Genomic DNA, 13,220 nt, shown 5'->3' with positions numbered 1-13,220 from the left:
TGCCTTTTTGTGGTTTCTGGACTGCATTGAGATTATCTTCTGTAAACAGCTTTCCCACACCGGGGTAGCTTCTTTTATCAATCTCTGCAAGTTATTACTGAGAATGGAGAAATGGCAGCCTGCATGATTATCCCTATTTGTCTCTGCCTTTCCTAGCAAACATAGCACTTCTTGTAGATGATTTAAGTTACTAGGCATAGTATTGTGGCCTTTGAGTTTGCAATTCAAAGGTATTAATACAACTGAGAGTATTAGGCCATTCCAGACAAGGTGATGTCCAATTTAGGGTGATTTCATCTTCTAACTTTGAATCCCTAGACTGGTCCTAAAGTGCTACTGGAAAATGCAAGGACTGCATGCAATGAGTGCATCCATTTATGATTTGATGGTGGACAAGGAGATGGATTTGAGATGTATTACTGAGACTTGGCTGACAAAAATAGCAATGTTGCTTTCCCTGAAACCTATTTATCCAGGTTTGGGTCCTATATCAACTCAAGCTGGGGATGGGAGTTAGCTACAGCCGTTTTCTCCCAGCCCTAGTAATACACAGTCATCCCCTTTTGAGCTCATAGTTTATTTCAAAATTTTGCCTATAGTGACAGTTAGTCACAAGTCTAACATTCCTAATGAAAATATAGCACTTTATCTTAGATTGAAAAGGGGAGCCTCATTGGTTATTCAGGTGAAATCATATCTTTATGCTAATAGGAGAAATGTAGCAAATTCCTTTTAAAGATATGAAGAGTGCATTGGTGGCACAACACACAGTATCTGCTGTGGCCATTAAAGCCAGAGGATGAATATGAATATTTTTTGCCACCCTAGCAAAAGGAACATATGTCTCCGTAGCAAAGCCATTTATACAATAAAAAACCATCAAGTGAGAACAAACTATAGAGATTCTGTTTAATTAAAATGTTCCAGACACCTAAAGAAAAAAAAACAATAAGGGGGGTGGTTCATTCGGTTTTTGTTTACAGTTCTGCTAAAATAAAATACCACATTAATTCAATGAATAATATTTTACACTTGCATAAAACTGTGTGCATGTACACACACACACATTTGCATACTCTTTAGCCAGTGTATAGACAGAGGGACGAGAAGTTGAAATCACAAGAAATGTCCAGTCCCCAAATGATACGAGAAGATCTCGTTTCTGTGAAAATTATCCATAAGACACTAAATGGTTAAACTTTTCCATTGGAAAAAAGTGGGTGTTTATTGCTGTAAACCTTGTGTTTCTCCATCTTCAGAATTCCCAAAAATGTATTTGCTTACTTGTCTATGGAGATTCTCAGTCCTCCGGGTCAGGGTTGCCTCAAAGGTGGTTTTTCAAGAGGCAACTGGACTTTCTTGTTTTTCTTTGAGGAGCGAAATGTCTTCAAAGAAAAACAAGAAAATCCAGTTGCCTCTTGAAAAAGCACCTTTGAGATATTTGCTTACTTTTCTCCAATTTTTTTTAGCCAGCATTTGTACTTTCCCTATTCTGAAGTAGTGGATATCTCATAGAGTGCTGTCCATGAGAAATGAATAGTTTTTTTGTATTCAGTCTGAAATATGTAGAACAAATGTGACCAATTAACATCTTTACTACTGATTGCCACTTAAAACAGCTTCATGGAAACTGATTCATTTAAATGAATAATTCATTGAGATGCAAATGTGATTTCCCCAACTAGCTTATTGAGGGATGAAATTTTTTCTTCTAGAATTAAGTTCCTATTTTCTGAGCTCTTCTGCATCTGTTCTGCAACTTGCAGCATTTTCATCAGATGTGCATTCTTCACATACAGGTCCTTCAGCAATAGATTAGACTTGGCATGTTTTTCAAACTGAAAAGGGAATGAACATTCCATTAATTACTATTAATTACTATTCAGATACACCAGCAACAAAACAGCAGTTTACAGTGTGTTTAATATTTATCTAAATTAAAAAGATCTTTTAAACTTCATTGCCAGATTGATTCATTCTGAAGAGATTCCATGTAAAGTAACTCAATAAATTATGCTATGCCCCTAAAAATCCTGAAAAAACTACTTTATTTCACAGTTTATTAAAATAATGGTTCTTCAGATGAAACTTTGAGCAATAATAATTAGTAACCAATTTCAAAGTTAGGAGAGACAGTTTGAGGTAGTGTTTAAAGGCATGGGCTAGAAAACAGAAGAGCCGGAGTTTTATTACTACTTTAGATACAAAGCCAGGTGGGTGAGTTTGAGCCAATCACTCTCTTAAGCCTAGGAAGAAGGCAGTGGCAACTACTGAACAATGTTGCTCAAAAAATGACTGGGAGTACAAACATAAAGCTGAAATATATTAAAAGGAAGTAATAATGTTTGGGATAGGTAATGAAATAAATTCTTCATTCTCTGTTCTTTAATTTGGAACTTGTGCAGGTGAGTATGTAGAGTGAGTGGTTAGAAATCTGCTTGCACAATATTCACAATATTCAAGGCAAATACTTTAGGGTACTTTAATGTATATACTGTAAAGCACTCCAGAACACTTTTGTCTATATACTGTTTTAAAACTGCAAGCAATAGACAACGATTTGTCCATTTCTAACCATCTATTTCTGCTCCATGCATAGAAAGCAACAAATCCACTCTTGCGCTCACTTGTTCCTTAAGTTGGGACATCTTTTCCTGAAGCAACATTTGTGTATTCTTCAAATTCATTTCTACCTCCCCCAACTTCTCCTCCATTAATCTATGTGAGTTTTCATATTCTTCCTGCAGAAAGAAGAGCATAAATTCTGAGCATCGTTTACTGTACATCCCAACACAATTTAACCATGAATGAATAAAGGAATGGCCCGAGAACAACTGCTGATTGCAAAGTTGCTACAAGATTCTTTATATTTCAAAAGGAATAGCCTAAAGCCCTAAGCCAGGGGTCGGCAACCTGAAAAAGCAAAAGAGCCACTGGGAACCGGTTCCATCACACATAAAAAAAAGTGGGAGCCGTGCGTGTGCATCCACGCACGTGCATGTGCAGAAACAAAACATTTTGTGCATGCGCAAAATGTTTTGGTTTTTGCGCATGCGCGTGCATGGATGCACGCGCGCGGCTCCCACTTTTTTTTATGTGGACACACCTGCACACCAGCGGCGACAGGTCTCCCTGGTGACAGGCGCTGGGTTGCGGTGCCACCTTCAGCCCAGGCGCTGCCGGAGCCACCCCCTGGGACCTCCAAACTGTGGCCCGTTTGGAGAGGTGGGCGCGCAGCTCTCCAAACCTTTGGAGAGGTGCGTGCGCACCTCTGCCCGATAACCCGTTGCCAGTGGTTTAGAAAGCTGCCGTGGCCCATTTGCAAAGCCACCGCCTGCAAACGGGCCGCGGCAGCTTTCTAAACCAGCAGCAGCAGGTCTCCAAACGGGTTATCGGGCGGAGGTGGGCGCGCAGCTCTCCAAACCTTTGGCGAGGTGTGCACTCACCTCCGCCCGATAACCCGTTTGGAGACCTGCTGCCGCTGGTTTAGAAAGCTGCCGTGGCCCATTTGCAGAGCTACTGCTTGCAAACGGGCCGCGGCAGCTTTCTAAACCAGCAGCAGGTGTCCAAACGGGTTATCGGGCAGAGGTGGGTGCGCAGCTCTCCAAACCTTTGGAGTGGTGTGCACGCACCTCCGCCCATTCAGAGAGGTGCGCGCGCACCGGGCGACTGGGAGCCACAGGAGACGGCTTAAAGAGCCGCATGCAGCTCCGGAGCCGCGGGTTGCCGACATGTGCCCTAAGCTATTCATCATACTTGTAAATTTAGTAGTGAAGGTAGTCCCAAATTTCTGGTATTGCACTATAAATATTTATGAGTCATTTTAGATAAGAAACATTAACCACAACATTTGTTTCTGAGTTTCCTTGTAAAAGCAAGCTTCAGTTACCTACACTGTTTTCATCAGTTGTTTTTATCCTCTTAAGTATTAAGCAATTGCCCAGCATTTATACCACAATTTAAAATCACAGTAAAAAAGTAGCTACTGAGATTGATTTGTAGATTATTTCTCCTAAGGAGAGGAAAAGGAGAATGTACCAGTCTGAGACTTCTCTCAGAATGAGAGAAACCACATTGCTTCTGGTTTAAGCTCAATGTGTTGTGTGAATCTAGCCACTGCAGTTGTAACTTTTGGTTTAAGCCTTAGAGATGTGTTAAAAGGCCCACTATGACTTATTCAACAAACCATGGTAAAACAAGTTAAGCAGTTTATTTCTATTCATCACATCAGCAACTGCATTCTTGGTAGGAACCTAAACGAAGGCTTAAATAAACTTCCTTCTTACCTGATAAATAGCCAGTTGCCATTTCATTTGTTCGGCCTGTAAGTATAGATCTCCTTGCAACTTTCTGACTGTTTTCTGTTCTTCTGCCAATCTGGTTTCAAGCTCAACAAAATGATCCTTAGGTACTGTATTGTCCATCTGGGTTTTTAGTTGTTGCAATTCATGGGCATGCTGAGACTCAGCTTGGTTTAATCTGATGTTAGCTTCTGACAGCTACATTGTGAGAGAAAAAGACAAGTCAAGATATTTGCATAACAAAAATCATTCTAAAAGTCAATTCCACTCAATATGTAAAATAAATGCTAATTTTTTAAAATTAACTTTTTATCTAAAATTAAATCTGATATATAATCTTATTTGGAAACAATTTCTAGATTACAACTCAACTCATGGAATAGTGCTACACCCAAATTTGGATTCTTTGTATTTTAATTAGGCATATTGTCTAAACATTATTTATAGTAATATTTCAGTGTACAGGTAGTCCTCGATTTACAATGAGAATTGGGAATTTCTGTCAGCAAGTGATGCAGTTGTAAAGGGCAACTGCATTGCTTAGCAACAGTAATCTATCAATCTATCAATTACTATTGTTAACTGAATCCCACGGTTGTTAGGCAAGGTATCTTCCTGCCAACTTCGCACAACAGTGAGGAAGTAAGGAGGAAGTTGGAAGGACCATAAGCAGGTAACTGGCTGCTGCTGGGAGGGAGCAAGAGGAAGAGGGAACAAGGGGAAGGTCAGAGACAATATGTGAGAGATGTAGGGGGAGAGTAGGTGGGCAGGTGTGAAAACTGGTCTGCACTGATCAGGAGATGTGTGCAGGGATGCCACACAGATCAAGGAGGGTGTGCAGGACAGCATGAGTTGATGTGTGTAAGTGAGAGTGTGCCAGAGGCCTCATACAGGTCAAAGAGGGTGTGCTGGCATCCATGAGAGGCACTGCACAGGTCAGAATGGTACATGGGGATGCAAGGCTATATGCTGGGGGGGGCACATAGGTCAGGGAGGGTATGTGGAGTGCACAAGAGGTTCTGTGTGGGTCCAGGAGGGTGCATGAAGATGCGTGAGAAGTGAGGCACAGGTCAAGGGGGGTACATGGTTGCATAAATGCCTGGCATAGTGAGTGCAGAGGGGCTGGGTAGTGTTTGTTGCGGGGAAGATTTATCCCAGTGATCTCCCATTTTGCCTACCAATTTTCTCATTGGCTTTCTAGGAATGTGGCAAATGCGATTGTGGGGCACTTGGCAACCGGTCATTCTTGTGAACAGGTTTCCCAAACATCCATATTACAGTCATATGACTACAAGGGTGCTTGGATAGCCAGAAATCCAAGGATCGATTGTGAGCACCATTCATTCATTGCTGTTATAACTTCAATCAGTTGGTAAATGAATGATTGTAAGTTGAGGACTGCCTGTATTATTATTTACTTTATCTCTGGCAGCAAATATTGCCCTTTAATCAACTATAATAAATAAATAAATAAATAAATAAATAAATAAATAAATAATCATAATCCTACACCAGGTTAAAAAGCAAGGCTAAAAGTCAAAATAGTTAGGCAAAATAGTCTTATATTCATGATCTCCGTAATAGATATGTTACCTAAATGCTACCTTGCCTTGTCCAACATGACACAGATTTTTCTACATGAAATACTACAGCAGAGGTGACCAGTTGTTTGATGCCACAGGCTACATTTAACACTTGGGGGCAAAGTAGGCAGGGCCATATCACACGTTTGAGATGGGAATTTGGGAAATTTACTTTTTCTCAGCTGTAATGTGGCTATTTTAGAGCTTACACTGGTTTTCATCTGCTCTCCACCACAAAATAGTATCTGTGCAATCAATTTTTAGAAATCATGACCAGAGGAACTAAAACGGCTGCAAAAGGACTGAACATCTACCTGCAGCCCTGAGGCCTCAGATTGTCCATCACTGTAGTACAACATTATGAAGTGTCATCTTACAACACAGTGACCTCTCCTAGATCAGCCTTACCTTTTCCTTTACTGATTTCAGGTCTTGATCTAGCATGTCCTTTTCACCCTGCCATGTCAACTCCCGCTGAAAATGCTCCTTTTTCAGCTCAGCAGAGGCCTCCCGAAATTGCTTGGCTATCTTAGCTTCTTGTTCTTTTTGTCTCTCCAATTCAACAAACCTCTGATTCAGTATCTTGATTGTTTTCTGACCGGCTTTATTCTTGCTGCTTAATTCAACATATTCATGGTTTAGCTGAGCAGACCTAGCGTTCAGCTGTAAGATGTCCTCTTTGTAGCATTTGTTCTGAAACAAGATTTCAGGCATTCAGTGTCGTGATATTCATCGTAATCACATTTGTGCATACACAAAACAAGATTATAAATTACCCAAGGGATCAGGTAGGGATTTCCTATATTCAAGTTTTAGATCAGTAGGGGTTGGTCATGTTGCTACAGAGATTTCTTGGAGAAAGGAAGGGAGGAAAGAGGAAAACTCTCCTCGAACTAAAGGACATTGCTTTTTTTTTAAAAAAAAATACATTAACTGAATTTTTGATGGTAGGGCAAATAATGTAAACCTATATACAAAGTATTAAAGAAAAATCTATAATTCTTAATTCTCAAAAGCTTTAGGGGATTGTAAATATTATTTTTAATGATAAACTTTTGAAAGTACACAGCAATCATTTTAGCACTAGAAATTCAAACAGTTCATCAGACAGCTTTACTGGGCAACACATTGACTGTATTCATATAGTGTATGAATCCACTGATTGTTTAACCATGGATTATTCAATAAACTAAATCAAATCAAACTCAAAAACCTTATGGATTAATACAATGTACAAATCCAGCCAATGTTTCTCAAGTGGACCTTGGTAGCATTGGTTACATGGATAAAATTAGAAGTACTGATACTTAGATTATCCAACCACTTTCTAAAATTGCCCAATTCTTTTTAGTTTTGTTTGTGTCTGGATAATTATCACCTGACTTAAGATGCAAGAAAAATAACTGCTGAAATGTATCTAGGAACTCAGCAATCAACCTTATATGCACACAAGTTATTTTTTCCATGAAGTCCAGCGCTATCAATCCTTGGGAACACCCATATATATTGCATGTAAAAGGTCCCTGTTTCAATCCTGATAATGTCCAAATATGACTGGGAAAAGCTTCTGTTTAAATTCCTGGATAATTAGTAAGAGCCCCATTTGAAAACAGCCAGTTTCCATATTTCAATAACTGGTACAAGTTCTTCACAAATTCAGGTACAGATCCTTCTCATCACCTGCTACTGGATAGATAAATCATGCAAAACATATAATGGTTTCATCCTTCTAAAATGTCCCCCTGCCCCTTCCACCTGTTTTTGACTGAAATTTATAACTTCTTGGCTTTTGAGCTTTTTAGTACTGCACTGTTTCAAATTCAGGCTCTTGTGAGAAGGCAGATCAAATGGTACTCTAGCCACTTTATATATTTACCAAGTCATTTAATTCTTTTATTTCAGACATCATCTTCTCTTTTTCCATTTTCAATTCATCAATGTGCTTTCTGGGGAAAAAATAATTAAATGAAGCATACTTTGTGTATGAATATTAAAATGAGATTTGGAATCACTCTAAATGGTCTTTCATAGCTTTGCTGTACCTCTGTAATTCTAGTTTACAACACTGAACTGGTTCAAGACAGGTTTAACTGAGCCATGTCTAATTTTGATGGAGCTGGCAATATTCTCAAGTACAGGTAGTCCTCGACTTATAGATGTTCATTTAGTAACTGTTCAAAGTTACAATGGCACTGAAAAAATGTGACTTATGACTATTTTTCAGTTATGGCCTTTGCAGCATCTCCATAATGATCAAAATTCTAATGTTTGACAACTTGTTCATACTTATGATGGTTGCAGTGTCCCTGGGGGTCATGGGATTCCCTTTGGCGACCTTCTGACAAGCAAAGTAAATGGGGAAGCCAGATTCACTTAATAATCGGGTTACTAACTTATCAGTTGCAGTGATTTGCTTAAAAACTGAGGCAAGAAAGGTCATAAAACAGGGCAAAATTCACTTAACAAATGTCTCACTTAACAACAGAAATCTTGGGCTCAATTGTGGTCATAAGTCAAGGACTACTTGTATTCCTTTTGCTAAGATTTCTATCTGACAATGGATGCCTGTATAAGATTAATATTCATGGAATAGGAAATTAAAGGTAAACATTGTGTGCTCTGCCCCCCCATCTCTCCTGAGTCAAACTTCAAGTTGTATGTTGAAAGCCTCTGCTTTCATAAAACCTAGTCTAACTTCTATTGGCAGGCTTTTAAAAACTCTAAGCGCTTTATAGAGTTAATTATAAGCCAAGGTAGTCACTAGGGAGCCACTAAAAAAGGCAGCATACAATTTATAACAAGTAAAAGATAATTTCTGTGAACTGAGTTTTGTTATTTTTTGAAAATACAAAAGTTAATTAGGCTGTATATAAAGAATAACTCACAAGAAATACCAACTAACAACTTCCTAGTTCTGATTATCACATTTCACAATCATTTTGATACACGATGAAAAGAAAAGACAGTTGTCTTATTACTAAGGAAAGATGTTGCTATGGGTTTTTTTTATCGCTCTCTTCCTAAGCTGTATCAGCAAATGGTAGCACCTGCTTGATCTTGGCTAGGCTTTGAAGCCAAGCAGGGTTGTGTCTGTTTATACAACCAAGGAGGATACCAAGGAATCTCAGGGCTATAGTCTAGGCTGGGAAACTGAAAGGCATTACAAAAGAAACCAGTAACAAACTGCTTCTTTATTATTGCCAAGAAAACTACATCAATGGGTCCTCAAAGACACCAGAAATTATACTTGTATACAAAAGTATACAGAAAGTATACTTTTACTTTCCATTTAAAGATTCAACTTCATGTATTAACATGTATGCATAAAGAATTACTATTGGTACTGGCAAGTACCCATATTTAGAATCCTAAGAATATAATGCTTCCGAACCTCATAAAATGTATCTCCATTTCATGCTTTATCTTCAAGTCATCTTCCAATCTTTCCCTTTCCTGGGCCAGCCTCTGACCTAAGTTTGAAATTTCTTTAGCATAGCACTGCTCCATTTCTGCCCTCTCCTTCTCAAATCTCTTCGTCTCTTGGATAGGATCTAGCTTCTGAACTTGGCTTTTCAAACCATCAATCACTTCCTGGCATTTCACATTCAGTTCTTCCAAGGCATTCTTTTGTTCTTCCAGTTCACTAATCTTGATCTTGAAACTTTGCTCAATGTCCTTCCTTTCTTTCTCAAAATTATTTTTTAATAGTTGTATTTCCCATTCATAATAATTGACCTAGAACAGTAAAAAATAAAAATAAAAACAGACCAGAAACCATTTCAGAATATTTATTTAAAGTTTAAATGCTTTCCTTACCCAAGAAATTTGACATTTCCAGTGCATAGAATTTATATACAAATCAATAGCTATCTTTAAAAAAACAGTATTTTGTTCTTCTGGAATTTGTATGGTTTGCAGGAATTAATTATCAATTTGTTTAGACCAGGGGTCTTCAAACTTGGCCCTTTTATGACTTGTGGACTTCAACTCCCTGAATTCCCTGGTTTAGACCATATCTATTCTCCATTATGAAATTACACTCAGAAATCCTCTCATTTATCAGAGTGATTTCAAAAAGCTGAACAACTTGTATAAATGAGTTAAGATACAAATTTTTACTCAGATTGGAGAAATGATGATTGCCATTGTACTAACAAAACTTAGAAGACTCTGGATAATTCAACAGTGCCTCTATTGAAACTATTCTGTTGAGATATTTCATGGAAACTTTTTGAGTTCTGCTGATTATAGATTGGATTCTAAGTTTTGAGTTTTCCTACTCACCTTAGTTTCTAGCTCTGTTTTCATACTTTGATTCTGTTCTTTTAACTCTTCCACCAGAAGTTCTGTTTCTATACTTATTGAATAGGGTTCAGATGTTATGAAAGTGTCATCTATAAGTAAATTTATTATTAGAAAAACATGAGAGACAAGAAAATAAACACTGGTTAACCTCTAACTACAAGATTTAAATTATGGAGGTTACATCTATGAGGGGGAAAAAATAACCACAGCCCTAAACAATGTTATTTGGGAGAAACATAAGGGTTGCACGTTGGAAGAATCAAGAAAAAATTATAAATTATGGTTTTGATACTGGTATCTTACTCATAAGGGAATGAATTGGATTAGATTAGGGTTATTTAAATTCTAGGATGCTATAGTGCTTGGGAGATTTTAGACAGTCATCCCTTACCATTTTGGCCTGTAGTTGGTAGGTGCTGGTATCCAAGAAAATGGTCGTCCTTTTCAATGTTGTCTTAAAAGAAACATATTCAATTATTAAATATAGTTAAAAACTGTTTTAATATGAAAAGAGAACTTGTAGCCTTCATCTTCTAGCCGTAGAGCAAATCAAGATTGGATGCAATAAATAATAAAATAAATGCATCTTTAGCTTTAGCACTGAATTGTAGCAGCGGGACACCCAGACAGTAACACAGTAGTGTCTGTGCTCAACCGCTTTCCCTAACGTGAAGTGGAGGAAACGTGTCATAGAACAGAAAACTTTAAAGGCTTAAAACCCTTCTCACCATGTTGAATGGCCCTGAATATCTCCTTGCATGAAGAGTCTTTCCCATCCTGGTGAAGTCCAGATGTGTTGGATCATCTTCTAGAATGTCCCTTTATGTGGGCAACTCTGGGATCAGGCATGCAATACATCCAGATTTCAGCAGGATGCAGAAAGCTCTTCTGAAGAACCATGCCTGACTTGCATTACCCACCTCTAATGCTAGCTTTTTCATTTCCAGGCAAGGGCCTTTTTCCAGTGTTGTCGGTCTTCATTTTGCAGGGTGCTAGGTTAGGCTTCTTTGCACGCAGCAGCAGGGATCTCAGTTTTTCCACCTCCATCTGCAGCTCATCATTCTTGTCATGCAGTTCCTATAAGCAGGCCAGAAAACGACAGTGAGGCACACAGAGCAGCTACTCTTAGATATATGTGGTGGGATAAACTGCAACTCCAGGACTTAAGAGAATATCCACATTTGCTTATAAATCATGCTTATTCAATTAGGATAACACAGAATTGGTAACTCCAGAATTGTACTTAAAAACGTCCACAAAGAAGAGAGGAAATTCAGCAATCACAGAACAAAGAGCCACAGATTCAAGCTGTAAACTCATTGATACAGCATAACATAAAGCCATACTTTTCCCCTTTTTTATGGGTTGAATTTTAACAAGATAGGCTGACCAAGAGAGTAATTCATTTATTTTTTCTTTCAGGATTGGGGGAATAAAATTGGTGTTTATTTTAGGACACACATTACAATTTTAGTGAGTCTGATAGTACCCTCATTTTTGGCAATCATGTATAAGAAGGGCATTGGGGGCTGCAGAACAAAAAACTCTCACAACCTATGGGCTGCATGTAGCCCTGGACAGCTAGTAATGTGGCCCCACAAGATAATAAAAAAAGATTAAATAATAAATAAAATTTATTATTTATATACATTACCTATTTTATATAGTTTATATGCAGCCTAAGGCAGTTCTTTTAAATACAAGGGGTTTAATGATGAGAAAAATCAGTTTAGACAAGTTTTCAATGGTTTGAGCCATCAACTGTTGCAGAATCTTCAGACAGGATGACTAAGTCCTTTCAAGCTTGAGGACATGTTGATATCACACATTTCATTGCATCCAACAAAATAAGATAGAAGATAGGGAAAGCAACATGTATTCAATTCACTGTAATACCCTTTAACATGGGGGAAATTGTAGCAATACTGCTTGAACCAAAATTCTCCTAAACGTTTGCTCATTCATGCAAGAAGAGCACAGGGAATCCTTTTAATTTAACATGGAATGCAGTGCTATCCCAGTTGTGGAACTGTCTTGGTGTAATCATATTTGTTTAGAAGTGTAGGTAGTCCTGGACTTGCGACCATAATTGAGCCCCAAATTTCTTTTGCTAAGTGAAACAGTTACTAAGTGAAGTTTGCCCCATTTTACGACCTTTCTTGTCACAGTTGTTAAGGGAATATTATTGCAGCTGTAAAGTTAGTGACACAGTTGTTAAGTGAATCTGGCTTCCCCATTGATTTTGCTTGTCAGAAGGTGGCAAAAAGTGATCATGTGACTCCAGGACACTGCAGCCGTCATAAATGTGATTCAGCTGCCAAGCATCTGAATTTTCACCACATGACCATGGGGATGCTGCGACGGCTGTAAATGTGAAAAATAAGTCATAACTCACTTTTTTCAGTGCCATTGTAACTTTGAACAGTCACTAGGTGAATTGTTTTAAATCGAGGACTTCCTGTAATGTGTGAACATGGTTATGAAATGATACTATTATTTCCCATATTTTATTTTTAAATGAAACTAAACTACATAATGCAAACGTAATCAGACAGATGTTAGATCAATACATGCAAGACCAGAGACAGCAATTTGATTTACAAAAAAAAATTCTTAAGAAACTGAAAATCCCATGCACAATATCTTTAGCTTCCTTTTTTTTCTTTTTTAACAAAATAAACATTTGTTTCTATTTAAAATCTGCCCCCATTTTAGCAAGCACTAGCATTAGTACAGCACTAGTACAGCTGTTGAACCAAAAACACATATTCAAATATCAAACCCAAACAATTCTCAGAGGAGTCTGAACTTCCTAGAAATAATTGGTTATTTCCTTATATAGCAAGGGACATATAGCTGGAGTTTCTGAATGTTAAGCTGATTACATTTAATGCAAAGAGTATTCAATTGCTGTGTATATCATAAGGTACTTATGATATACACAACTATTTAAAAAATGGCAAAGTTTTCAAGGTTATCGTAACGCTGTCAGATTGAAAGGCATATTCATTACAAACACAGAACATGAGCA

General features: G+C 37.9%; 1 protein-coding gene across 1 annotated transcript in view; it reads right to left on the bottom strand.

Moving 5' to 3' along the window:
* Positions 1-895: 895 nt before the first annotated feature.
* NINL (ninein like) overlaps positions 896-13,220 on the bottom strand; it is a 36,378-nt gene continuing 24,053 nt past the window's right edge. Inside the window, exons 14-22 of the mRNA XM_083353023.1 lie at positions 11,110-11,266; positions 10,581-10,643; positions 10,169-10,278; positions 9,276-9,619; positions 7,761-7,830; positions 6,293-6,577; positions 4,287-4,499; positions 2,628-2,741; positions 896-1,838 (exon numbers count right to left, since the gene is read on the bottom strand). Coding sequence (XP_083209149.1) covers positions 1,653-1,838; positions 2,628-2,741; positions 4,287-4,499; positions 6,293-6,577; positions 7,761-7,830; positions 9,276-9,619; positions 10,169-10,278; positions 10,581-10,643; positions 11,110-11,266 — 1,542 coding nt within the window. The 3' untranslated portion in view covers positions 896-1,652. The remainder of the gene's footprint in view (positions 1,839-2,627; positions 2,742-4,286; positions 4,500-6,292; positions 6,578-7,760; positions 7,831-9,275; positions 9,620-10,168; positions 10,279-10,580; positions 10,644-11,109; positions 11,267-13,220) is intronic.

Source organism: Vipera ursinii (assembly GCF_947247035.1).
Source record: "Vipera ursinii genome assembly, chromosome: 1".
NCBI lineage: Eukaryota > Metazoa > Chordata > Lepidosauria > Squamata > Viperidae > Vipera > Vipera ursinii.
The sequence above is the reverse complement of the archived record's forward strand: the minus strand, read 5'-3'. Positions and strand labels throughout refer to the sequence as shown.